The sequence below is a fragment of the Stereum hirsutum genome, assembly GCF_000264905.1.
Source record: "Stereum hirsutum FP-91666 SS1 unplaced genomic scaffold STEHIscaffold_2, whole genome shotgun sequence".
Classification (NCBI taxonomy): Eukaryota; Fungi; Basidiomycota; class Agaricomycetes; order Russulales; family Stereaceae; genus Stereum; species Stereum hirsutum.
In genome coordinates, this window is record NW_006763132.1 from 1,443,893 (window position 1) to 1,471,240 (window position 27,348).

General features: G+C 51.9%; 6 protein-coding genes across 6 annotated transcripts; 1 reads left to right on the forward strand and 5 right to left on the reverse strand.

Moving 5' to 3' along the window:
• Positions 1-66: 66 nt before the first annotated feature.
• Positions 67-362, reverse strand: STEHIDRAFT_48545 (uncharacterized protein; the record flags this gene model as incomplete). Its single annotated transcript, XM_007299206.1, has 2 exons — positions 67-234; positions 303-362. Coding segments are annotated over 2 exons (228 nt in total), but the record flags the coding sequence as incomplete, so codon positions are not given.
• Positions 363-7,991: 7,629 nt separating this feature from the next.
• Positions 7,992-11,315, reverse strand: STEHIDRAFT_44851 (uncharacterized protein; the record flags this gene model as incomplete). The annotated part of the gene is made up of 11 exons (XM_007299177.1): positions 7,992-8,251; positions 8,301-8,385; positions 8,455-9,055; positions 9,116-9,248; positions 9,309-9,500; positions 9,565-9,959; positions 10,017-10,165; positions 10,219-10,387; positions 10,444-10,637; positions 10,693-11,061; positions 11,118-11,315. Coding segments are annotated over 11 exons (2,745 nt in total), but the record flags the coding sequence as incomplete, so codon positions are not given.
• Positions 11,316-11,966: 651 nt separating this feature from the next.
• Positions 11,967-12,994, reverse strand: STEHIDRAFT_49802 (uncharacterized protein; the record flags this gene model as incomplete). Its single annotated transcript, XM_007299312.1, has 3 exons — positions 11,967-12,562; positions 12,622-12,721; positions 12,779-12,994. Coding segments are annotated over 3 exons (912 nt in total), but the record flags the coding sequence as incomplete, so codon positions are not given.
• A 2,984-nt stretch (positions 12,995-15,978) lies between these two features.
• STEHIDRAFT_152678 (uncharacterized protein) lies at positions 15,979-16,976 on the reverse strand (the record flags this gene model as incomplete). The annotated part of the gene is made up of 4 exons (XM_007299771.1): positions 15,979-16,051; positions 16,108-16,506; positions 16,570-16,723; positions 16,778-16,976. 4 exons carry the CDS (start codon positions 16,974-16,976, stop codon positions 15,979-15,981), a joined length of 825 nt encoding a protein of 274 aa, XP_007299833.1.
• A 137-nt stretch (positions 16,977-17,113) lies between these two features.
• STEHIDRAFT_152679 (uncharacterized protein) lies at positions 17,114-19,017 on the reverse strand (the record flags this gene model as incomplete). The annotated part of the gene is made up of 6 exons (XM_007299772.1): positions 17,114-17,182; positions 17,734-17,848; positions 17,910-18,161; positions 18,221-18,394; positions 18,444-18,726; positions 18,789-19,017. The coding sequence occupies 6 exons, from the start codon at positions 19,015-19,017 to the stop codon at positions 17,114-17,116; spliced, it is 1,122 nt and encodes a 373-aa protein (XP_007299834.1).
• A 204-nt stretch (positions 19,018-19,221) lies between these two features.
• Positions 19,222-23,384, forward strand: STEHIDRAFT_107670 (uncharacterized protein; the record flags this gene model as incomplete). Its single annotated transcript, XM_007299773.1, has 8 exons — positions 19,222-20,001; positions 20,074-20,495; positions 20,572-20,700; positions 20,761-20,873; positions 20,942-22,491; positions 22,553-23,040; positions 23,074-23,164; positions 23,364-23,384. The coding sequence occupies 8 exons, from the start codon at positions 19,222-19,224 to the stop codon at positions 23,382-23,384; spliced, it is 3,594 nt and encodes a 1,197-aa protein (XP_007299835.1).
• Between the last annotated feature and the right edge of the window lie 3,964 nt (positions 23,385-27,348).

Consider the following 27,348-nt stretch of genomic DNA (forward strand, 5'->3'; position numbering starts at 1 on the left):
TCGGCCTTTGACAGAAGGGCCCTGTACAAGTATCAATCAGATCTCATGTAAGATGAAACACGTAGTTTATGGACGCACATTGAGATGTTTTCGTAGCCAACGCAAGTGCTGATACCAACAATCAATGATCTGTTTGCGTGTGGCTTTCTCTGAGGGTATTTTGATGCCATTCTTCGCACGAGAGGCGAGCTCAATGATCCTCTTGAACTTCGGATGCTGGAATACTCGTAACGGCTATAGTAGATAGTCGAACTTCAGTAAATATCCTAGTCACAAGGTCCGACAAACAGCGATAGACAAACCTGATTAGTCATGTACGCCCAATTGATCGCAGCATTGGCAAAGGTTTCATCAGAGTATGGAGTGGGTGGAGGATCGATGGGCTATGTGTTTCCGTCAAGTGTGCCTTGAACTTTCGTTTTAGCTTGGGCTGCTTCGGTTGCGGCAAGTTTTCGAGCGTGGGTATCATCCAGGAGCATGGAGTCGAAGTGATTAGCGTGGACCCATGAATGGTATGCATGCTTCCGAGTCGAGAGGCAAACTATCAATACAAACAAAGTACCATTGAAAACATGGCGAAAATTTTACCTTGTGTTGACTTTGCAAGTGTCGATGACGTGTAGTCAGGTCATATACATACTCGCAGTTTGCAGAACGGTGTTCAATGGAAAGGTCAGAATATCTTGTACATCAAACACTCGCTTATACTCACTTGCAAAGTTTACAATCATACACTTTCTTTGTTGTGCCGGTCGGATCTGTGTGGGCATGCGGGTTGTCAAAGAAATGTGCAAAGTCGGCACTAGCTGAAAGCTTGGTCAATTCCCGTTCTTCTCCTATATTGGCAGAGATGTGTGCGAGGTCTTTCAGCAGACTGTTGACATCTGTCGCATCCAAATCAGGAAGGGACGTTGTGAACTTTCTCTTATTCTTCCCTAGACCCAGAGAATGTAACAATGAGAAAGACGATCTGGACGATCTCTTCTAAGGACGTACCCTTGCTGGATAACCCTGCCTTCTCTTTCCGGCCCAGCTGCTTCACCAAATAGTGTTGCTCCTTCCGGTTTAGCTCCCTCGCTGACGATGGATCAGGGCATGCCACGAGTACCAGGACCCGTGAGTACCTGCAATGGATACTCATAAGGCACACCATCAGGTACCTGTATCTGTGGATACAGATACTCGTTCCCACGGGTGGATGCACAGATACAGATGTGAGCTTTTCAGCTACAGGTAACCGTGAGAGTACCTGCCATATTTGGTATTGAGATGCCGGAACTTGCCACAGGCTGAATGTGTGTACAGCAATGTTCTCCTCGCTCTCTTCACTCTTCCCCGAGCACACACCACTGTTGGACAGAGAAAACACGTCGTGTTCCTGACAATGGTGGTGATGCTCAATCTGTGTACTTGTGTGTATGCTGCTGTGGTAGGTCCTCGGATGAATGGGTGTCCAGTCTGAGCACCCCCTCGGCCCCTCCTACTGCAAAAATGTTTGTTCTCACTCAATTTTGCCTGGGTTCCTAAGGTCGCGGGCTCAATCGACATGCCTTGATGCCCCACATCGGCCCCTGTATTTCGTTTGACAGAAATTGGCCCACTCGTTGTCGAAAATGACGGTTTTGACCCGGTGAGTACCTACTACCTTCTCAAATCGTATTCATACTCGTTCTCATTCAATTCCCCGTACATTTACAATGTTGTGGGCTCAATCGACGCGTATTGATGTCCCTCATCGACCGCTGTCTTTTGTTTGATGGGATTCGGCCTGCTCGTCGTTGAGAACGTCGATGTTGACCCGGTGAGTACCTCCTACCTACTCAAATCATATTTTTGCTCGTTCTCACTCAATTCTGCGTATGTTTCCAATGTCTCAGGCTCTATTGACGTGTATTGACGTCATACATGTGCCCCTGTATTTGGTTTGACGAGATTTGGCCCACCTGTTGTCGAGAACGACGGCTTTGACCCAGTGAGTACCTCCTATCCCCTCCAACCGTATTATTGCTTGTTCTCATTCAATTCCCCGTACGTTTCCAATGTCGCGGGCTCAATTGACGCGTCCCAATGCCCTGCATCGGCAACTGTCCTTTATTCAACGTGATTCGGCCCATTCGTCGTCGAGAATGATGGTTTTGACCCAGTGAGTACCTCCTACCCCCTCCAACCGTATTGTTGCTTGTTCTCTCTCAATTATTCGTGCGTTTTTGATGTTGCAGGGTCAATCGATGCGTATCGACGTCCCGCATGGGCCCTAGTACTTTGTTGGATGAAATTCGGCCCGCTCATTGTCGAGAACGGCAGTTTTGACCGAGTGAGTACCCCCCTAGCCCCTCTACATGTATTCTCGTTTGTTCTCACTCAGTTTTTCGTACATTTGCAATGTTGCGAGCTCAGTCGACGCGGAAAGATATCCCGCATCTTCTGCTGCCCTTTGTTTGACGTGGTTTGGCTCACTCGTCGTTGAGAATGACAATTTTGACCCTGTAAGTACCCTCCTATCCCCCACAACTGTACTTTTGCTGGTTCTTGCTCAATTCTTTGTGTGTTTTAGATATTTTTGGGTAAATTGATGCTTTTTGACATCATCTATCACCCCCTCCACTTGGTTTGATGAAAGCCGACCATCCTGTTGTCAAAAACAACAGTCTTCGCCCTGGTAATTTCCTTTTCCCCCTCCATCTTGTTCTCCTACCCTGACAGTTCACCATAGTATCCACAGGTACACCACAAGTACCTTCAGGGTGTTTGTTAGAAATATCCATGGGTACTCGCTGATGAGCAGGTACCTGTACTCGTGGATACAAGTATCCGTTTCCACGGATGCCATACCGGATACAGGTATAGCCTCCGAGGGAACAGGTACTTGTTCCCACGGATACAGGTACTCGTACGGATATAATCGTGGAGAGCCCTGCGATGGATCGGCAGTATCACCATCAGATGGAGAGTCTTTACTATTGCTGGAAGCCGAGTCAGTGGTTTGATCACCCTGCATAGTAGTAAATTGCTGTGTTCAGTCGTCAAGCGGTAAGAATATGTAGAACAACGGACGTACAGTGTCGTCATCCACCTCTTCAAGTTGAACATTGCGATTTGTCTGGCCAAGTTGGTCTTCCTCTGAGCGGACCACCGTTGTATCATTCGTGTCACTGTGAGAGTCATTGGTTGCACAGTGAATAAACAAAGTGATATGATACACGAGCTGAGAGTAGAGGATTATTGCAGGTAAATATGACTTACGGGGAATGACCCTCGATAATGGCAGTGTTGGAGGCACGATCAATATCCTTTCCCGTTGAAGCTTTCAAACTTTGTTGATGAAATGAATGAACTTGCCAACAAAACTAACAGTGGAGTCGTGAAACATACCTAGAACCAACTAATGGTGTGGGCGCGAGGTTTTTTTCGTCACCGACTTGCCCCCTCCCGTAGCCTTAGAAGGGTTCGGATTGCTGCCAACTCGTGGTAAGTACAGGGATAAATTCTAGTTGTGAAAGCGTAAATGCACTTTGAGCTCTTAGGGCGGAAAAAGTTCTGTGCTTTGCCACTAGCCTCGCACTGTCCTTCAACAGCGCGAGCTGTTGGCTTCCGCTGGCGAGAACCTTCCAGGATTGCTAAGGTAGCCTGGTAATAAACCTAAGGCGTCACCTATAGCCAAACCCTAACCAAACTAAACCTAGCCTAACCCTGTAGCTGAGGGTGTCAGCGTACGAACGTGAGTACTAGGAGCGCTTGTCCTAGGGGCACTGGCCCAGAGAGAATAGTGGGGGTGAACTGAAGATCGTGGGCTTGGGGCTGGATACACCAGGACACAAGGTCACACTGAGTATGGCGAGAAGCAAAGGAGATTAAGTTAGGGAACTACTCTATGATACAGGTGGTTCTTATATACATCCTGGGCTGACCCTTTAGGGCACGCCCTCACTGTACACTACGAGTGAACACTACAGGAATCCTTCATGGATATCCAGTGGGTCTATCAATGGGCACAATGGGTACAAACCACTGAGTGAACATGCACAAGACTATTCTAGAACATTTCAGACCTGATCACATGTCCCTACATCATGACCACAAGGTCACATGCCATCATGTGCCTTCCACATGACTGGTCACGTGCCTATCCCTCTATCCATCTACATCTCCATCGTCGAAGTGGCACCTGGGGCCACAATGCCTGCAAGGCGCGTACACTCCTTAGAAACGCCGAGAAATAAAGAGTTAGGTTTAGCCCAAAGGCTGTTTCAAGGATGAGCTCCCTGTTGGGCTGGTCTCGAGAGAGGCAGCAGTTTTTGTAGGCGCCACTGCTCTATCGGGCGACAATTTTTCACGGCCTCACACAGGCGCCGCCACACCATTTTTAGGCATAGGCGCTTGCTCGCTGTCCGAACCATACCAGTCCATCTCTGAGGCGTCTTTAAGAGTTCCATCGGCATTTAGCGCAGGAGAATTGTTTGACATTGTAAGCTGAGCAGATGGAGTCGCAGAGACAGTAGTCAACAAAGGCCAAAGGAGTGAGGACGATGTTCCTCAGACCGCCAAGGTATAATTTCGAAATTTAATGCCTAAATTGGGACTTATTCATGCTGACAAATGACGTGTTCAACCAACGTTCGATGACCTTGGTGGCTGCTTTCGTTCTGAGCACAGGCAATCAAAGTCAACGAGCTACAACAGAGAGTCAAGGCATTGAGTATTGCACAATGTAAATCACCATTTTGGCTGACCCTCAGTCTTGCGTAAAAGAAGCCCAGGCAATGTGCTCGCCTATCGCTCTGAGATGCTGCTGGAGGGCCGGCCCGGATCCCGGTGGCAGCTCAGGCGTAACTTGCCGCCTCATTGCACGCTGCCCTTTGTTCGATGCAGAATTGTCACGACCACACCAGAACAACTATATCCTACAAAGAAGGGTTGCTGGCAGGCGATCTCTCACTCAGAAGCACACACCAAGGGCGAGGAAAAGGTTGTATAGGGGGGAGATTAATGATCTCAAGACTAGAGTACAAAACAGGAAGTAGGTAGGTTTATATACTAGCCAGAACCAAACACAACCAAACCCAGGCCACAGTGGCACAGAAACTCGGAAAAGTGTGGCCCAACTGTGGCACCCACCAGGAAATAATGGAAAAGGGATGGAAATGATGGAAGGTCATGACAAGAATGGCCCACACCTCGACACCGGTAAGCTTCACTATACTGTCTGATCCAAATTAAAGTGTATTTCTCGCTGCAGTGCACTCAATAGAAGTGTTTTTATTCACTTCATATATGCCCTTCAGGGACTGCGAGGTTCATAAAGCCCGGGCTTTCGGGTCAGGCTTAGGCTCTGAACGATGTGAGCCTGAGCCCAAAGCCCATATGGTAAGTGAGTGTGAACAAAGTATGACGCAAGCCTGCAGGCATCACCAGAATGTCGGGCTGACAGTTTCTGCCACCCTCCGCCCGCTTTGGGCTTGCCATTTCCTTCGCTCATAGATGGCCTGGCCGAGACTTGTCACAGGCATTTTGGGTACTTTTATTTCTAACAAATCAAAATGTTGCTTTCTGCGAAAAGTGAATATTTTTAAATGGCCTGAAGTCGGTCTCGGGGCTGGGGGGGTGGAGAAATCACATCATTCATAGCTGTGGAGTGATGGTTATAGAAAATTACGTGAGGTAGATGAACAAGAACTCTTGGCCGAATGGTTATTTGTACGTTTGTGACTACCGTGCTGTCAATGAGGTGGTTGGTTCAAACCCTGGCCATGCTCCTCGCGCTTTTTATGTACTTTTGCCCTGAGTTTCTCTACCGAGAGCCTTCTCGTCCTTTGCGACATTGATGTCCATGAAAGTTTTTGAATATGTATATATGTATTACTCTGTAGTACTACAGATTAAGCATGTGTCATGACCTTTCATCATTTCCATGCCTTTTCTATTATTTCCTGGTGGGTGCCACAGTTGGGCCACACTTTTCCGAGTTTCTGTGCCACTGTGGCCTGGGTTTGGTTGTGTTTGGTTCTGGCTAGTATATAAACCTACCTACTTCCTGTTTTGTACTCTAGTCTTGAGATCGTCAATCTCCCCCCTATACAACCTTTTTCTCGCCCTTGGTGTGTGTTTCTGAGTGAGAGATCGCCTGCCAGCAACCCCTCTTCGTAGGATATGGTTGTTCTGGTGTGGTCGTGACAGCATGAGGCTTGTGTAGAGAACTTAGCTACTCACGAGTCTTTTTAGATAGCATTGCTGTGCATTATTCCCTTTCTATGAACATCCAGCCAACTGAGGTACTGGGCCACACGCCGGTCGAGCCGCAAATTCAATGCAAATCAAGCTTCCTCATGGTTGAATTTACAAAATCTCACGACACATATGTATATAACTAGCAGTATTAATGATTCATTCGTACTTATTGTCCTTACTTTGAGCTTGCGATTTGATACAAGCTCTCGCAAACTTAGTTTGACTCTGTGCGCCACTCACGACTTCGCACAAACTTCGCGTCTCGTCCTGCTGACTGGCTCTGCGGCGCCATCAGCGAAGCCTGTTGCCTTTGTCTCGAGGTCGCCCTTCCTCTGGGCGAATACCTACATCACTCTTTGTTCACGCTGCCTAGCCAGCCCATATCTACAGCAGGCCAGGCTCGGGCCAGGCTTACTATACCCGGGCTGGGTATGGGCGGGCTTGGGCTTTTGAGCCCGGCCCAGCAGAACACTAGCGGCAGACGTAGACAGATTAGGAGAATTCAGGCGACCGTGTAGTGGACATTATAATGAGTGACGGTAGTGCCGTCAGGACACATTATAATGAGCAACGGCAATCCCGTCAGCGTTCCACATTATAATGAGCGTTTGGGGCCTTTTCCATGCGGCCCTTCTCATTATAATGAGCTCGACCTGCCCCACCAGTATTTTAAACTCCGCCAAGGGAGGATCGCACAATGAAATATTCATTCCCTCCCCATTCTTATTTACATTTGTTTACACTCGCTCTTTCCTCTGCGCGTGCCCCTTTTGGCACCAGCTGCCACGTGTCCTGGGTGCTGCCCACCGGCCTGGCTACCCACATTTTATGCTCACCCTCCTCACTGTGGATGGTCAATCTACCTCCACTTGTGTAATGTAGTTTAGTGGTAGTTAGTATATAATTTTATTATAGTCTTTTTCACCTTATTGTGCCAGAACGGGGTTGTTTCGCTGGAATGTGGCGGGGGCCACTCGGGCCACATCATCCCAGTTCTTGGTATTATTTGTTTTCAGTTGCAGCATCGTTTTGGAGCATATGTATGAGTAGAGCAGATATTATCTGATACTCCCATTCTGTTATTACCATATGCACATCCTCTAGGCCATGAAAATAAGGTATACAATCCATGTGGCACTGCCCCTGTTATTGTGGCCCGATGAACAAATCTTATTTACGCCTTGCAGTTCTTTCTGCACCTATTGGTATAAATGTGAAATAATACTGTCGTATACATGGTTCATTTGAGGGACCATTATCTCCAGCATATCAGGGGAATATAGGGTGAGACCGATCGTGTGTCGGAATGAGATGGGCCACAACGGTGCCACATCATTCGACTTGTACGATTTCAGTCGAAGCCCAAGAACATATATACCGCGCTGGGCGTCAGTGTCGTTCTTTGCGGCTCTATTTTTTTTTTATCTTACACCTCAACACACTACTTGCTATTATGGGTGTCCTATGTATTGTACAGAAAGAGGGTAAGAGAGTAAAATACAAAAAGTAGAGGAAAACCCTGGAGATCTACACTACACAGTAAAGTCGAAGAGAAAAAAAAGCCCTCAATCTCCTGCCAAGTCTTCATCATCCTCATCGTCATTGCCGCCATCGCCATCATCCTCATCGCCGTCGTCGTCATCCTCAACTAGCACCTGAAGATCCCGAAGATTTAGAAATACGGTCGCCGGCGGTGGTGGCACAGAGTCGCCACTTCCTTCGTCCTGGTTACTCTCCTGGAAACCAGAGTCTATGAGACTCTTTGCGCGGCTGCGAATAACGCCCCACCGCTCTGTTAGGTTCCGGGCCATCCGATCTTCCAGGTCTGCATGCTCGAGAGCATACACCGACAGACCGTCAGCGAGCTCCGGTGCCACTTCCTTGCGAGCTCCAGCTTGACGCTCCCACCAGCCTTTTCGCCATCTACAGTACTCGATGGTCCGCCGCATCTCCTCGAAGACCAACTGGACCTCCTCGGTCCAACGGGATGCCCGAGCTTTTGCTTTCGCCCACTCGATTCGTAATGCTGGCGACTTGTCAATAGCAACCATAAACGGAATAAAAAAGAGACATACCATCATTGAATCCCGGATCGGAGCCATCCTCCTGGATGCTAACCGTTGTCCATATCCACGACATCTTTATCTGCTTCTCTGAGACCTCTTTCAACGTCCGGGTGGTGGCGAGGGTGGCGTTCCCAGCCGCAGCCTTTTGGCGGGCAAACTCCACGGATGCCTTGTCCGCCTCCTTCAACACCGCATCGCTCAGACCCCTAACATCCTCGTCCTTCAACTCCCGAAGCTTCGCGCCCATCCCGTTCTCCATCCACCTCTGCTCACCGAGAAGGGACATCACGGCTGTTCTTGCACGCCGGTAGCGGAGCTTGACTAGATGGAGGCGGCCCTCTACACGCGTGAGAATTTCCTGGGCCCGTGTATTCGTTCTTTGGCCAGTGATGTTGGAGATCTTGTAGCGGCTCATGAAAGTCCGGGTTCGAAGCTGATTTCGAAGACTCTCCAGTGCGTCGAAGGCTTCAGCCTCACGGAGTTGCTGTTCGGCTTCGATTAGGTAGCTGGAGCATGTCGCTGCTCGGACATTGGGAGGAAGACTCGAAGGTAGATGGAGGGGGGTGGTTTCGGCGTCGGATCGGCGGCCTTTGAATGCCTGCTCGGTCATGTCGAGCTTCAATCGAAGGTCGGGCATGAGATGGGTTTGCAGATCCCGAAGACGCTGGATTCGGCGGTGGAGTGAGCTTCGGCGATCCTCGAGATCTGCGCGCTGCAAATGCGTCGCATGCCTTGCTTTCTTCAGGTCAGCCTGGAGCTGTGCTCTGGATTACGGTGATTAGTCAAAGCCCATTGAGAAATAAGACAACACGACTAGGACTTACTGCTGGACCTCTATATCCATCCCAAGGACAATAAACGCGCATTCGCCCGAGTCATCTCTCCCCCGTATAGACGCAACGCCGCGTTCCTGCTCCTTCTGAGTGAGGCGAAGACGGACTTCTCCTATGGTAAGCTCTATATAAGAAGACATAAGCAAACGGTGAGAGGACAATACAAACAAAATAAATGGCCTACCTTGACGAGGGGCCACAAACGGGCAGCCCACCGACTTGTCCTCACCTTCCTCCCAGTCCTCATACATCTTGACCCACGATGCAAAGACCGCCGGGGACTCCTTCCTTAGATTATCTTCGAATCCTCGTAAAGCCGCTCGATGGTCTAAGCAGGCAGGTATGGCGACGACCAACTTCTTGAGCAAGCTCGAGCCTGCGAGAAAAACAAGACAATTAAGCCACTGACCGGGTCGAGGATAGCGAAAGATTAAACTTACCGAGTTTGATTGTCTTTGTCCAATTTGCATACCCACAGAAGTCGTCGAGGGTATCGCGCCGGTGCCCAGGCCTCATCTCCTTGGTACTAAACGCCGCACCGTTGAGAATCGCCCATATCCTCTCAATGGCCTCGAATTCCGTCAGAGCGAGCCAGCGAGAGAAACGCGGAGAAAAAAGCGGTTTGCATTTCTCGATGTGGGCTTCCAGATGGAACGCGGGGACGACGAAGAGGATGTTGATGATGGAGTCGGCCATTTGCAGGTGGTCGGGCATCTCCGCCATCCGTTCCCAGAAATTAATACTCCACTGGCAGCCTATGTCGTAGGAGGAGACGAGGGCAAGGAGCATGATACCGATGATGCTGGCGAGGAAGATGTAGTCCATGTTCGCATACCTAAAATACCGGAAGCATCAGCCAACAGCCACGACGGATAAACTGCGACGTGCGTACCTCTCACCCTTCTGTAAGTCCCCGATCCCGTTCGGTCTTATACACTCGTGCCTTCCACAGCAGACGCCGCCAACGCCGGTATTTGCGAGAGACTTTGCGCCCTTGTTGTTGGCCTTCGATATGGCGTTGAATGGGACACAATTACTGAGCTAAACGTGTATAAGACACAGCGATCAGCGACACAATATTAAAAGGGACGTACCAGATCGTCCTCCTTATCCTTCCTTGTATCGAGGTATGCCTTGTACGCTTTCTCCTCCACGAAGTAGGCAAGGCCGTTGGTGAGGGATATGTCGGCGACAGATGTTCTGCGAAGCCTTCCCTTGAGGCGGAAGTTCGCGTCTTGGGCTAGAAGGAGCCGATAGAGCCAACTAGAAAGCACAGATCAATACATGGGCGATCGAGTCCGAAAATCAGGAGAGCTTACGCCTCTTCCTTTGGTGCATATTCGAAGGCCTTTGGAATATTGACTTCCGGGATGGGGCAAGCCCGACAATCCACCGCTAAAGAGCCCTGCTTTGTGCCCTTGACACCGCTGGGATCTAAACCTCGACCGCCTCTCTTCAGGAGCAAGAGATTCCGCCATTCTTGTTCCATGATCATGAAGGAAGGCAGTCGGTCCTACGGGTATACAAGATAAGCGCAACGTTGCATCGCCGACGGGGAAAACACATACCGGAAGAGGCTCAATGCCATACCCATCTGTAAGTCGAACGAGCCCGTGGTAGAAGTCGTACGCGGTAATCTTGCCCTGGAGATTCATGGTTTGAAACAGCCGAAGAAGCTCGAATGTCGCACACGTCTGGGGGTTGAGCGGTGTGGCGGGATACCATCGATATCGCGCGAGCTGACGCCAATGATCGACCTTCTGGTAGCAGCCGCAGAAGTCGACCGCGACCTGGTGAATTCCGTTGATGTGGAGGACTATGAAGTCCTTGTTACCGGGGTGAGGGCATGCACACGGTTCGCCAGGTTTGTGACCGAGCTGTATCCGTAAGCCCAGCTTTGCGAGACGAACCCTGCGAAAGAATTGGCCGGTCCATTCCTTCGGAAGAAAGGGAGGTTCGATAAGACGAATTAAGACGAATTAATAAGACGTACCTCGACGATATGCAGGGGAAGCAACAAATGTGCGTTCACTATACAGCCGCCGCACAACATATCCCCACCGCTGCAATCCTTACACCGATACAAGGTACCGACCTTCTGGCAGCGACTGCAATACGTCTGCCCGCACGAAAAGCCCCGGCCTTCGGAACGCATCAACTCGTCGAGGTATTCTGAGCGGAAGCCAAGCCATGTGTGTAAGGGAGCATCCTACAGAAGAGAATAAAAAGGGTGGGGGTCGTAAGCCGACAAGTTCGCCGTAGAAATCAGAGGGTATGACGCACCGAGTTTAAGTAACGCTTCGTGCGCTGCGTGGTCTTCAAAATCAGACCAGGGATCTCAGGAGGTTTCGGTGCCGAGAGTGAGATCTCTTCCGGATCGAAGGGAAGGTCTGGGGGCGAAGAGACAGTTGGATCGTCCTGGTTGGGGGTCATGTCGAATACCGAATCGCTGGGAGGCATGTCGGCGGGTATGAGGTCTCTCCGAGACCGTAGTCGACGAGTTCGGCCATCGCTCGAGGTCTGGAGCAGCTCGACATCGGTCGTGGAAGTCAGAGTGCGGTATTGCTCTTCAGGGTCGAGGAGATCAGCCCGTCTTTTGGGTGGCATAGGCAAAGAAGGACACTGTGCCACAACGAATAGGGCGAGGGAACAGCGTGGGATATCAATAAACACGAGCACGTGCGTTTCCTCGTCTCTAGCTTTTCACGCAAAAGGTGGACATCGACGAGCAGTCTGGCAGTCTACGGACATCAAGAACTCGATGAATATGATGAAATTGGGGGATGTAAACATAGCAAGAAACAAAACAAGAGAAAACATATCAAGAACACGGTAAAAGCTACTACGAAATGCTATCAAAGTCCGACCCCCGTTCTTCGTCGTCCGAATCCTCGCTACCCCCAAAACATGCTCGATAATCGTCCGCGAGATCCTCCAAGACAGAATATTTACCAAGTGCCTCCATCCACCGCTGCCCATGCCGTCCATATGCCTCCCTATGCTGATCGTCGGTCAGCACCCACTCCGGAACGAAGCCGTGGTGCACCCAACGGAAGATACCCCCAGCGCAATACATCGTGAACGAGTAGCGATGCTCCGTGGGGCCGACCGGTGTGTTTCCATGGCGTATGGTACTCGAGGGAAGCAGAATGACGGAGCCGGGAGGGAATTGGATGATGAGACCGAATTCAAGAAGTATAAGGTGGCCGCCGACCTTCGGATCGTAGTCTCCGAGGGCCCAAACCGCGCACCAGCCGTGAGGGACGTTGGCGGAGTCACAATGACCTCGACAACAACATTGGGGACCTAGATTAAATGTACAAGCGGGCCACACAGCGTTTTTGAAAGGGCGTCGACAGCTGGGATCATGCGAATAGAGGGCCTCCGTCTCCTCTGCGTATTGTTTGTATAGCTTTGGGGCATAGGTCATAAAGGCGGCTGGATTGAAGCGGTATGAGCATACAAAGAGGGGACTGGGCGAAGGATAGAACACTTACAATTTGCGAAGCCAGCCATTCGCCTGATAGGCTTGCTTCTCAGGAGGCGGCCCACCAGAGGGACCTGACAGACCTTCTCCGGCTTGAGGTTTCCTGGCTCCTGCAATAGCCGAGGCGTCAGCAAAGTCGGAAAGAAAGGATCGGGACGGATAAGAACCTGCTGACCCCCGCCATAAGATACACCGGCCGTCAGTGAAACAAAGTCACCACGTCGAGCATCGTGCTGTTTCTCGGTCCATGCATCCATGGCGTCACCATCGAGGCGCGTCTGCTCGAGGAGAGCAGTTGCGGGCTCGAGCACGTCACGGTGCCAGTTCGGGTCATCAGGATGACCTCCGAGGACCCCAAGCAACCTCCTGTGTGGGTCGATGATCGCGTGGGGCGTACTACAAATATACGAATGAGTGAACAAGAGAGAGACAGCAAGGATCCAAGGTACTTACACGCCATCCCATTCCTCGAGTCTGCATCCCATAGCCAATGCACCCTCCACCGTGTAATCGTCCGTCCCATGCTCCCTATCGACCGGTCGGTTCTTCCCAACATACGCACCCTCGGCTGCCGATGCCGTCTCCATCTCCACGTTGGTCTTGATGGTGATCGGCGCCCCCCACTTCTCCATGGCATGCTTGGGAAGCCGATACTCAGAGGGCCAAGGCCCCGACTCGTCATCTTCCTCTGCTGCCTCTGTCTTCTGCCTCCTCACCTCCGCCCTCTTCGCCTTCTTCTTCTGCCGCTGGGTTTCGCTCTTCCTCCTCTTCGGCAGCCTACCCTCCGCCTTCTTCTTCTCCTTCTTCGCTTTGTTCCTCTCTCTCTCCTTCATCAGCTTCGTTGTCGACCACCCCTGCCTCCTCCTCTTACTGGTACCGGCTTGAGGGACCGACTCGACACCGGAAGTAGATCCGGCATCACTATCAGATTCCCATCCAGAGAGGTCGGAGAGGTCGGAGAGACATAGATCGGGGCAGGGACACGACAAACGGTACGTGGATTTATGGGATCGCCATCCAGGCTGAGTGGGTGTGGGTGTGGCGTCCACGGCTGGAGAATCGAGGGAGACGGCGTTGGTCGCGGGGGCGTCAACGGAGCCGGAGACGGAGTTAGTCGAAGGGGCGTCGACAGAGCTGGAGCCGACGCGAGCAGTATTGATGGCGTTGGCCTCCACGGAAGCGGCAGCGAGAGAGTGAGAGTGAATGGAAGTGGTGTCGACGGATGGAGGGTTCATGGCGGTGGGGCCGAGTGGGCTAGCTTTGACAAGGGTAGGGCGGCTCATCGTGGTAGAGTGTGAACGGGCCAGGCTCCTTTCCTTCTCGTCTTCGTCCCAGTGCGCTTGGGCTGCGTCCCACGCACTGGCCATGAGGTCTTCGTAATCAACATTCACCTGCAACGGGACGTACGCGCTGAACTCGCGGCCGTTACGGGTCTTGCCAGACATCGTTCTCGTGGCTGATCCAAGCGTGTTGGAGACAAAGGTGATCAGTACATGCATCTTCGAGGGAAATAAAAGATCAAAAGAGACAGGAATGGAACTTGACGCGTCAAAAAACGCGTCAAAAACACGTAAGACGCGTAATTTAACCGTTGAAGAGATGCCCCGGTCAACCCAACGCTACCGTGCAACACAAAGCAACTTACTACGCGCGATGCTAAAGCTCCTGTCGGGCCTACTGCTTCTGCGGTTCAGAAAGGAATGTGGACGACGCGCGTTTGGCGTGGGGCATGTCTGTGAGTACGTAGAGACGCACCACCGGTCGCAATACGGAGACGATAGAACGAAAATGGATCGCAAATAAATTGGCTCACTTTTGGGAGAATAAACTTGAGGGCGTCCGTATTGCTGTGGGTGTTGCACGAGAGATGGGGGTCAAGGGGAAATTTGCGGGACAAGTTTATATAACCCTAAATCTGGACCCACGGCTTGGCTAGGTCACCGCGATCGCGCCAACGACAGGGTCAGCCCGAGGGTAAGTTGCACAACAGCATACGCTGTCCATGGATTGATCTGCTATGCAAAAAAACACAAAGATCAGTCCACGGCACGGCGAGTTCTTACTGCACGTTCAGCATCGTGGTGTATTGCTCTGTACCAAGTTTGAATACGGTTGGTGTGTGTGGCGTGTGGTGGCGCTAATCGTGCATGTAAGTACTTTACACTTTCAGAGACACCTGCAGTACGACCGTACGATTCAAATATGAAGTCCAAGCACATACCATAAAGTTCAGTCATTAAAGCTTCAAGGTTCATCTCGACATATCGCCATTGAGACTCTTGGCAACATGTACTTACTCGAAGCCGCGTCGGTGCCACAGCTCAATATTTGTGTCTCCGATCCAGGTGTGTTTGGAGTACTACAGTTGATTCCGAGCCCGTGAAGCTAGGATAGATCGTTATATACATAGTACCGTCACCCAAAAAGTCCTCAAAAAAATATAGAGGTCGATTGTAGAGCCCATCCTTTTGTAATCGAGCAAAACTCGAGTTCTGGATTCTGCAAACCGTGCAACTCGCGTCAGTTCGAAGGACGCCTGCGTTCTTCCAAGATGCTTTTCGACCTTCCCAACGAGGATACATATTTGGGCTACTCAAAAACTGTGCATATGTCATGGGGAGTCAGAGTGTAAGTATCCAGTCAATAGACCTACATAATTAGACTCTGTCTTACATTCTGAACAAGCAGTTTCCGTCGAAAGAGAGTTGTGTTTGCACCGTTACTGCCACTCAGTATCACGAAGCTCAGTTAATTCAGTTCCCGTACAATACTCTTGCAGTCTGCTCACCTCTTCGTAAAATCATCTGACACTTGCAATGCAGATGTCACAACCTAGAGCCCTCTCTATATTTTGTCTTCTCGCACAATCAAGAGACAAAGTCGGAAGCTCTGTGGCAGAATAGGGGCTTCGGGCTTGTTCCTGGTCCATTCATGCCGGACAAGCGACCTATACCGCAAGATTCAGTCTTCGGAATGCACATCGTAGCTCTATTATTTCAAGGGACTTTGTTTGATTACCCTGTATGTTTCTCGTGGGCGGTCTTTTCATTGTCAATATCATATGCAGTCACACATCGAAAACCGGAGAGATATGTCATTGCAGCAAAGCGGGAGTTCAAAGTGTGTAGATACAAAAGCAGATCAAAGCACAACTAAACTGGGGATACGAGAAGCGTGACACACAGCATGACTGCACTGGGAAAATGGAAGAGAATGAGAATGTAAAAACAAGGCGCGAGATCCCAACTCTACCTCTGAAAACCGAAGTGGTTAGTGAGATGTTTCGGTGTGCTATGGGGGATACAGGATAGAAATTACTTACCCTTCCTATGCGAGCAATCATAGACTACGACGTACAACGGGTGATTTAGGAAGTGGGTACGGGGGCGAAGGAATTGTGATCAAACCCGAACTGGTTGTAGAACTCGTCCACGTTGACGCTTCACGGAGGGTTCAGTGCGTAGACCAAGAGCAAAAAGTAGTTTATGATACGCACCTACGGCCTTGGAAGATTAATTCCTCTTCCTCATACGCCGCAACCAGGTGAGCAGTGCTGTATGCGAGGAGATCGAGGACCTGGGCATAGCAGGCGATGGAGTGGATCCAACTGGCCAGTGACACCTGTCGGAGTGGGTCATCATCTCGCGGGCCCCACCAGTCTTTGCGGAGCTCCGCAACGACATTGAGACGCGTCTGCAAGTGGTTTTTGAGGCCTTTTACGAGGACGGCACAGCTTTCCTCGTCTCCGAAAGCATCTAGGGCGTCCTCGACTATGTCCTTGGCAGCCCGCATACTGGACTGCAGGTTGGTATTGGAGGTGGTGATGGCGAGGACCTGCCAACATGGATCTGGGTGCGATTCGCCTGCTGGAAGCGCCAACCGGTTACTGTACCCTCTACCGGCATTGTTGCAAGTTAAAAAAAAGGATTATGATCGTGAAAAGATGGTAAGGGCGTACTGTTCTTTGAGTTGGGCGGTTCGCTTCTCGATCTTCTCGAGATACAAGGCCCACTCCTCCTCCGAAATTTGGTGTTCGCATTTCCGTTCATAGATCTCGTCGAAACGAAAGTACTTGCTGATCTTGTTGTGGGGTTTCGCTTCGGGATGGTGAGCTACATCGGAGGTAAGAGCTCACCTGACGCTGGAAGATGGAAGAAAAAACCTACCACGAAGAAGAAAGCTCGCATACTCCTTGTTGAGATAGGTAGGCACCCTACCCTCAGGCCAGTCAATCGTGAAGAAATCGACTTTGTCGAGCCCAAGGCAGGCTTCGTTCATCTCCTGCTCGGGTCCAGGGGTGTCGGTTTCCTGCTCCGGACCAAGGCCATCTCCTACCGTCTCCTGTACAACCTCAGGAGTAGCCATAGGGAAACGAAGTGAAGGGACCGTAGAGATGAATGGTGACTGGTGAGGGAGTACTATGCCGAGAGGGAAACGAAGCCACAGAGAGCGAGAGCGGGGCAGAGAGCGAGAGGGAAGCAAAGCGAGAAGGGAAATACAACCTAGAGGACGTCGACGATGGCGGCGTGAGGCAAGCATGAGGCGAACGTGAGGTAGACAGGGCCATTCGGCTACGCATGAAGTCGTAGTGCCCATTGTAGTGCACTACGTGTTGCGCTGCGGGAAACCGACAACCGGAGACACATCAGACGTGGGCGCTTGTTTGTAGCGACGCTACGAAGACATTCGGACTCCGCTCGGCGAGAGGGTGGCTCTTTTTCCAGTGCCACTCGTCGAGGGACTTCAAGGGATCGCACCAATGCAAGGTGGCCAGACTCACAGCGGTAATCACAACGATAGGCAGCATATCACATTTCTCAAAACGACAGTATGTACATCCAAAACAAACAAGACAGAGCACAAAGCACGGCAGAACAAGAAGATAACAAAGACGAAAAGGATAGCAAGACAGCAGCGAATGGCAACGACGTATGTACAAAGGATTGGGATGGAGAATGGGTGCGACAAGAGAAAGGTCTAAAAGAAGAATAAATAAAACTACACATATGGTCCAACCTCCACACCGTCGCTGTTGTCCTCCTCTACTACGACATCTCACCCAGCCCTACCCATCCACCCCCTCCCGACTTATCCGCTACTTCCGCACTCAACGAGAGCGCACCCGAACCACGCCCTGCGCTATCGCGAGAGCGAAAGCGGCCTGCGCATCCTGCGGGTTCTTGTAGGAGACGACGACGGCACGCTTGATGAACAACACTTGGTCCGCAGCCTCACACCTAGATTAGAGGAGTTAGTATGATTGTCGGAATTGTACTGACGATGAAAGGAGAAACTTACCAATCACGGAACACGCCAACGCGTCTACCCTGTGTAACGACATACGTTGTCAACGAGGATTCGGGAGGGGGAGGGAGGCCTGCAGGAGTCGGGATCGGCGATGGGAGCGGTCGCTGACCACGATATCCCGGCTCCGCGTGGACGAGACCCTTGCGAAGCATATCGGCGAAATGTATATGGGCCTCCCTCTCCGTGGGATGGCCCTTGTATAACTGACCCGGGGTACCGAAAACCGCAAGACGGGTGTCCGACCTATATGGACCAATAATAATCAGCATCGAGGGGTGTAGGAATGCAAAGACGGAACTCACCAGCTTGTGAACACACCGGGCTGCCATGCTTTGATCGCACTAAACGCCTTATACTTTGGGCGGCGCGTGGCCGAGAGAGGAAACTCGGGGCGAAGTTGACGGGGGTTCGTAAGGACGACGACGCTCCGTACGCTCGCTCCTGGGACACCCTGGGTAAGATCCGCAGCCTCTGCCCTGAGAGCCTGTGAGTATCGTGAGATTCGAGGTAACATGCGAGACATACCAATGATTGACAATCTTCGGCGAGGCCAACTTTGGCGTGTCGACGGCGTAAACCTTGTTCGCACGGTTGAGGTTAGGGGCCAAAGGAGCGGGAGGGGCGGGGACGAGTGAGGCATCCTGACGCGCGTCAGACGAGGGCAGGGGGGACGATGGGGACGGGGACGGGGACGGGGACGGGGACGAGGACGAGGTAGACGAAGACGAGGTAGACAAGGCCAGTGGGGGAGATGAAGGCGCGATAGGAGCCGGTTGAGTAAGAGGTTCAGAATCAATGGGGACGACGGCTAGCGGATTTGCTCAACGGTTAGCAACGGAATGGAATACAGAAAACGGGAATACGACGCACCCAGAGTGCCAGGCTGTGCCTCGACCGTCATAACGCTCATCGCCGCCGCCAGCCATGCCTCGTCGTCCGAGCCATCATAGTTTGTGCTCTCGTACGCCGTTGCCCACGACTCCGAAGTGGAGTCATCGTCCGCTTCGTCCGAGGAGGCGCTATCGTCCTCGTTGTCGTGAGAAGTGCGGAGAGGGAGAGAGGGGAGGGAACGGGAACGACGAGAGGGGAGAGGGGACATCGCGAAGACGTGGGGAATGATGGCCAAGATGATTGCCGACGACTATTATAAGCCGTACTTCAACTCTCGGCAAAGAGCGAGACTTCATCGGGCAGCATCGGAACTGATCACACGTGGCCGCCGGTACGCGTTGACGCGTTGACGCGTTGTGGGCGGTTGTTTTTTTTTTTTTCTGAACCGGGGATTTTCTTCCGACACCTCACCATGGCGGACGCGTCACAGCCTACAGCCCTCCAAACCGATGCTGGACTCTCTTCACCTACCGCTCTTTTTGCGGGTGCCTCTGCTTGTCTTTCTGGACAGTTATCATCCGGTCACGCCGCCATCATTCCATCAACTTCCGGAAGAGGTGAAGTTCTTTTCCCATCCAGGACATCTTCTCCAGGGACCGCCGCGGCCTCGCATTCACCTAGTCCGGACACATCTGCTCCCACGACCACGATCCCGACCTCGACCTCAACCTCTACGGCTCCCACGTTTTCTGCTGATGCCACGACTTCCTCATCGTCCACGATCCCAACCTCGACCTCGACCTCGACCTCGACCGCAACCTCTACCGCTCCCACGACATCCTCTTTCGATGCCACGACCTCCTCATCGTCCACGAACCCGACTCCCTCAGCAAGTCTAGTAACTCCTACAACGTCCCCGGTAGACCTTCCGACGCGCAAGGGCCCCAAAGGCGCACGGAATCTCGGGCCGAAGGAGAAGGGGAAACCGGGCCGGAAATCTCAGTGGCCTCCCAAAAAACTCGCCTTCCTCGAAGCGCACCTCGCAGACTGTCTCGCCAGCGACAACCGCAAGAGTTTCTATAACCGGTTCCTCTACATCTGGTTCAAAGTGTTCGGGTTGGAACTTCCGTTGCGGGCAGATCCGGATGGTGAGGTCGACGAGAAGGAGTCCCTTTCGGTGCCAGATGTAGTCGAGGAGTTGACAAAGGAACAGCGGGAGAAGAGGGCCACGGAAAGTAAATCCTGCCATCAGGTGCGTCACATCTACGTCTGTTATTGTTCTTTACTGACACATACATCATTTTGGTTCGTTTTTTTCCCTTAGATTCTCTCCAATTGGTTCCGTGCCCGCATGCAGCGGTGCTCGAAGGTGGCTGATCCCGCTGCTGCCTTGGCCGAGTTCCTCGACGGTCCGTCTTCCGACGCGCAAGGTTCAGGTCGTAAGAAGCCCATCCTACAGTACTACAGCACGCGGTACTGGAACGAGCGTATCCTCGTACGATATCGAATCATACGGTGTCGACACGAGCAGGATTGGGAGGACCTCGTTGCATCCGGTCAGTCGGAAGGTCACAAGCCCCCGTTGATCATTTCTGCGATCTCGGAGGCGGTCGGAGAGGCCTGGGCTGCAGAATCCGAGGAATTCAAGACGGAGCTGGAGGCAGAGAGAGACACCGAGTACGCGAAGGCGAAGGAGGCTCCGACCGAGAGTGCGCCCGCAGAGCGTACACCGGCGGAATATCAACAGTACGTCGTGTATTTTCATCTCTTTCTTTCTTTCTTTCACTCATAACTCCTCAATATCCGGACTTGTTGGGAGTAGCGCCATCGATCGCGCCGCTGTCCTCCTCGAGCCAGTGGTTAACGCCATCTACACGAAGATGGGCCTGGTCAGCACTCTCATTATTGCTGGCCCTATGCCAGACTGTGGGGGGCAGATCAAGCTCCGCGCGTGCGTATTTGTTTTGTTTCTATTTCTTACTTCAGTACTAACTGATGTTCTTTTTCATAGCCTTACCTATGGCCGTACGATGGATTTTCACCAGCAAACGTTCGATGAGGCCATGAGGGATCCATACTTCGACGTCTGTCGCGCAATGCATGCATTCGCAAAGAGATGTTTCCGTAAGTCTTTCCTTTGCTGTTAATGCTTGCTTTATCGCATTCTGACAGTTTCATATTCTGATCAATAGCGCAGTCTGTCTGCGACTCGAGAGCACTGCGACCCGACGTTGGCGCAAGCACTACCGAGTCGGGCTCTCCAGCAGGCCCACCGACAGACCTGCCACCGCTGCTCGACCCCTCGGATTCCATCCCCAACCTCGATATACCTCTCGACGCCGCTTTCCAGGCTCCCCACGCCCGCAATGCTCCTCACGCCCCCTACACTCTTGATGCCCGCAATGCTCTCACTCCCAGTATTCCCTGGGCTCCCGATGTCCCCGACGATCTCGATGCCCCTAATGCCCCTAATGCCCCCGATACTCCCAACACCTGCAATTCCCGCAACGTCTCCGATGTCGAGCGTGTACCAGAACCCCGTCCCGCCTCCCCTGATGCGTCTTCAGAACCCGCGGAGTCCCAAGGTACAGCCAAGGCCCCACATCAAGGGCCTGCTTGGCGACGAACTCGCAACAAAGCAGCCAGGCCTAATAACCGCACGCCGGCACTCGATGCAGAGCCTCATAATGATACGCAAACCTCCACTAACGATATTTGGGTGCCCGATACCCCTCCGGACGAGACTGGCCCTCCTAATGCATGTAGGCCACCGTCCTCCCTCCTCCCGTCCACCGTCGCGGATTTCCACCAGCAGGAACAGTCTGGCACTGTTTCGAAGCCCGCTGAGAAGCACAACGCAACCTTCGCCCTGGATCCTGCCCTTATGGGCCCCGATTATCTTCCAGGAGCTGAGGGTTCCTTTGCTTCCGCTTCCGCCTCCGCCTCCACCGCCTCCTTCGCAGTCACCGCCAGCTCTACCTCCGCCGTCGCCAGTGCCTCTACTCCCTCCCACAGCACTACTCCCGCCAACGCCACTTCTGCCAACGCCACTTCCGCCAACGCCACCCCCGCCAATGCCGCTACTCCCCTCAGCACCAGCGCTACTCCCGTCACAGCCACCGGTGCTACCGCAATCACAGCCGCCGGCACTACCCCTGCAACCGCAGCTGTCAGCGCTGCCCCTTCCGCCGCCTCCAGCACCTCCAATACCACTCCTGGTACCAACCCCGCCATCGTCGCCACCCCCGCCATCGTCGCCACCCCCGCCATCGTCGCCACCCCCGCCATCGTCGCCACCCCCGCCATCGTCGCCACCCCCACCATCGTCGCCACCGCTGTGCCAACTATCCCTGCCTCAAAATATCCCGAACCGTCTCTTCCACAGTCTTCAGCAAGACCCCTTCCTCGTCGATTGCCTATGGCGCCCGGACCTCTCTCAGCGGCTTCGCGAACCACGCTGCCAACCAATACGCCATCGCCCAATGCCGCGCAACACCACCACTCTCCCAATTCGACAGCGCCTCTCCATCCCGCTCCGGAGTCGCTACAGTCATCGCCACACGTTCCCGATGCCTCCGAGAAAGCGCCGTTGGAGCGGCTGAAGACTGCCGTCAATACGAAGGGGCTCTGTCCGAAGATGAACGAGTATTATAGGCTTTTTGCAGATGGTCACAAGAAGGGTGGTCCGTGGGTTCGGTGTATCGAGGCCTTCACTGCTATCGAGATGTTTGACGGTCAGCCGGTGAGTTTTTTTATTGGGTCTTGTTATCATTTGCGCTCGTACTTACTGATCGCTCTTATAGGTTGAAAAGAATGGGAGAAGGTTCTCATGTGATGACAGGCCTGCACAGGTTAGTGCCTGGATCAAAGCCGGCAGAGATGTCGAGGACGTTGGCATCGACAGGATCGGACTGTGGAAGGAGAAGTGGTGGAAGTGGTGGCAGAACCTCGTGCCCGGTAGGATGGTGGTCAAAGGCGATCCACAAGGCTCAGCGAACACGGATGCGTTCTCATTGAAAAGTTTTGATGTAAGTACGAGCTGTGGGATTGTGCTGGTGATGATGACGCTGTCCTGGTGGGGGGCGAGTGCATGGACTGCCGGGGGTACTGAGGTACGGGAATGGGAGGAGGCTGTGGCAGAGGTGGAGTTTGTCCTGTCGGACCTGTTGAGGTCAAAGGAAGCAGCTGCTGAGAAGGAGAACGACGAAGAGGAGGAAGAGGAAGGATCGGGCTCCGATGAAGATCAAGTGGCACAACCGGGTTCGCCAGTACTTGGGAAGCGTAAAACCAGGTAAGCCTTAAATGATCATCAAATACTCTGTAGCCCCAATCTCATGGATATAATAGGAGTGCAGCTGTCAATCCAAGCCCTGTCAAATCCCACGGAGCCCGTCGACGAGAGAACAAAAGGCAACGTCACTAGGTGGCCCCTACGCCACATTCCTTCCATGTGCTTTCATCATCCCAGCCCCGACCTTCCATACACCCTACGACCTTCATTCATTCAGTTAGGCCCTGTCGCTTTGCCCCTGCTCCTCCCCCTGCTATCTTCCTCTCCATTGCTTTCCAATTTGCATTTTAAATGTTTTGTATATTATTACTATTTTTATGTAGATTCTTTCGATCTTTCTGTAGATTACTGGCTCCATTAATATAGAACTGAACCTCACTATTTAGGAAGGGACATGCAAGTAGAGGCTAATCCCCAGGATTGGTGCTACGAGGATAGTAGGCCACAGGGTGCTGGGTGATGACCAAGCTGCATCCTGATTAGGATGTGAGGATGTAAGCGAGTGCAGCCCAAGCCGTCCCAATATGGGCATACCAATATTGAGTGCAGTGGAAGTATTGGAACAGCGCTTGAACAGCCATATATGGAAGCATATTTGAGCCCCGCCAGCAAAAGGATGGGGAGAGTGCTCATTATAATGAGAGCCCCGCCCCGCCATACAGTGGAGACGGGATTGCTGTCTCTCATTATAATGTGGTTTGACGGCACTACCGTCACTCATTATAATGACCCCACATGCTCTGGTGGAGAATTCTGGGGAACCCAATATCGGTTCCTCAGCTATATTTATACTAAATACAGTAAACTATTATACAAGGCATCAGTAAAGTACTGTACTTTTACGGGCTATCGTTCCATTTCAAATACCCGGATGTTGCCGAAATCTGACATCACGTCTGTCTCCTCGTTCTGTGGGCGGATGGGACAGGGGACGATGTTCCAAGGTAAGATCAAATTTACAGGTCTGGCGAGTGGAAACGGTAGTCTCGGTTTGGTCGATGGGTTGGAGCCGGGGGGATAGAGGTACCTGAGCCCGAGGAGTTTGGTCGGGGGAAGCGTCGTCGTGTTCAGACGACGAAGTTTGATGGTTTTGTGGGTCTTTGAGGTGGTCTTTTACTTGTGCTTATTTTTTGTTTGTTTAAATACATTTCTATGCTTTTTACCGAATGTCACACAAAATTGTTCTCCACGGGGATAAATGGTGGGACAGTCACGGTGAAATTGTTCGTTCTCGAGCGATGTGGGACGTGGGACAGAACGATAGCCCGTAAAAGTACAGTAGACACATTTGTTTCCGGATGTTTCCGCTTGTTTCGCTTGTTTCGCTTGTTTACTGTGAGCGGAGAGCTGTCCTTGTTCCGTGCAAGCATCATTCGGGCCAAAACTAGCAAAACTGGCGAAAACTACAGAGCATGCGCACAGAACTTCAACTACAATTATTATTGTGGTGAAATCCGCAAGGACCCCGCATCAGCAAAACCACACCCCTCTATCGGAACTGCACAAAGTACTGTATGATGTTCAATACCAGAGAACTAGATCTCTGTCCGCAGAACAAATGGCACGTAAACACAAAGGGGTACTGAAGTTGAACGGAGTAGAATAATATGATTGTGTTGACTCGGAGCCAACATGGAATGAGGCTGCACCGAAGACACGACAGTAAAGACGTATAGTAAATAGGGAATGACAGGGGTATGGGTAACCCGGCCGGGTAACGTACCCAGACCCGGACGGGTCGGGTCCGGGTCATCAATTGGGAACCCGAAGCTGACCCGGACCCGTGGTCGGGTCACCCGCGGGTCGGAGGATCGATCCGGCAATTGCCGGAATGCTGTGCGCTTCCTGAAGAAGCTGCCAGCTCATCCGCTTCATCCTCTCTCTTGCCCTCCACCACCGAGTGTGTGATGGGATAGGTGGTGCTTGACGTTTCGGATTTCTCGGTGGTTCTGGGGGTTTTCAGACCCTCCGAACACGATCCCGTTGTCCGTTTGTCCATACGGGTCCGCGTTCATTCGGTGCGCCCCATTCTTCTCCTCACCCTCCCTCAGACACTAATTACCTTACCACATTCTTTCCAACCGGCCTGTTTCGCGTTTCTCAACGGCTCTGGGGGTTTTCAACCCGTAAAAAAACGCTCCCACTGTCCACTTGTCGATACGTATCCGCGTTCATCCGGTGCGTCCAATCTTCCTCCTCCATCCCTCTCAAATAGTAATTGGCCTACTACCTTTTTTCCAGTGGTGTCGTATCGTGTTTCTCAACGGTTCTGGGGGTTTTCGAACCCTCCGAGAACGCTCCCGCTATCCGTTTGTTGATATGTGTCCGCGTTTGTCCGGTGTGTCCCCTCCACTCCCTCATCCTCACCCAAACACTAATCGGGCTGCACGCATTTTTTACACCGTAGGATTTCTCAAATCTCAGTGTTTTCCGGGGTTTTCAAACCCTCCGAACACGCTCCCATTGTCCATTTGTCAACGCGTACCTTCGTTCCTTGGGTACGTGGACTTCTTCTCCTCCCCCTTCCCCAAACATTGTTCAACTCCCCACATTTGTTCTAGCCACGTTGTTTCCGTTTTCTCAGTGATTTCGGGGGTTTTTCAACTATCTGAACACACTCGCGTTGTCCGTTTGTCAACACATAGCCTTGTTCTCCCGGTATGTCCCCTTCCCCTCCTCCCTCTCATCTGAACACTAATTGCACTATCACCATTTTTTTCGACAGTTCTATAATTTATTCTGCCAATCCATAGTGTAGTAGTGTACATACCCCTGGCATACCCAGACCCGGCCCCCAACCCGCAGACCCGTGCAGACCCGAGAGACCCGTACCCGGCGGGTCCGGGTCCGGGTAGGTGTATTCTAACCCGCGGGTGACCCGTGTCATTCCCGAATAGTAAACTCTGAAGTAGGCCGAGACTGGTGCTTCATTCTCTCAAGCAAGCAGTCACGCAATATGTGGAGTGGCGACATAAGTAAACTTGACCAGGACCCGACAGAGAGTAACAGTATCGTATAGACTACTCGAACAAACTGACCTTGAATATCCTCACTACATCACACAACCGGTCCACGGAAACTCTGAGGTCAAGTGCTTGCGACGAGAGGGAAGAATGGTGACCATTCCGTATATCGAACAATTCTCTAGTTCACTCACCTAAATATCTATTCGAGCACTTCCCTTTCCCTAGCCACCTGATGGTTACACCCAACATACGCGTGAAATGGCGGGCCAAGGATTCGACAGGCTAGGTGACCTTGGCGCCACCGGGCTTCGAGTTCTGAGCACGTTGGGACCGTTATGAGAACGGTTAGCTATGGTGGATTGAATGATGTCAAGGTGGCAGGGCAACGATGACGGTGGTAAGCAGAGCGGATGAGAGGAAGTAAGATCGACAGCGCTGGGAGGAAGAGCGAAAGGGACGAAGTTGTCCAGTCGTGGTACACGCGCGTCGAGGCCTGCCCTAAACTGCACGTGACTCCGTTGATCTGGCTTTGACTTGCAACTCCCTCCAGCTGTCTCTTGTCTCTTCCCACTCCCATTCCCATTCCCTCTTCGCTCCCAAACCTCTTCGTCCAGACACCCATTGCCATACTCGACATTCAAGGTTGCTCATGGTGCTGTTGCACTATAACACGGTTGTTCTTGATGTCACGTAACTGCTCCTCCAAGCTAAGTCGTAGTGCCCGCTGAATGTTCCCGTTTACAATTTCATGCCCGTGATTGAGGCGTGATGAGATGATTATGGTAATAAGGTAATAAGGTAAGCTGTTGTCTTGCGCCTCGCTCCGTCCTACTGACACTTTTCTTGTTCTTTTTGTCTGCATTGCCCCAAGTGCCGAGCCAGCCTCTTTTGAGTGTTTTCGAGACTCGAACAAGGCATCTCGTTCGTGGTGAACAGTGAGTTGCTCAATTTTTCTGTGCCATCTCCACTGGCGATGCCGCGTCGTTTAGCCCAGATGTTTGCCTGCCCTTGTTGAGCACCACCCCATTCTCCTTTGACCACTGTTCTACATGTTAGTGTTTGGTATGTGCCGGCTATGTATGGTGATAAGGTGCCAATACCAGATTGGCTATCTACTTTTTGCTTTTACCATCATCGTACCCAGCCCGACCTGGTTACTTGATGAAGAGTTGCTCATCGCCTTATCGAGCGATCTCGCCGCCGTCTAGTCCCAAGCCGTATTGCTTCTGTTTTGATAATGCACTGTTTCTTTTGTCAACAGCATCAAACGAGGTAAGAGGAAACTCACTGATGTTAGCAAGTTCCTGTAGACGTAGAAATGGAGACGGAAGAGGATACGTGT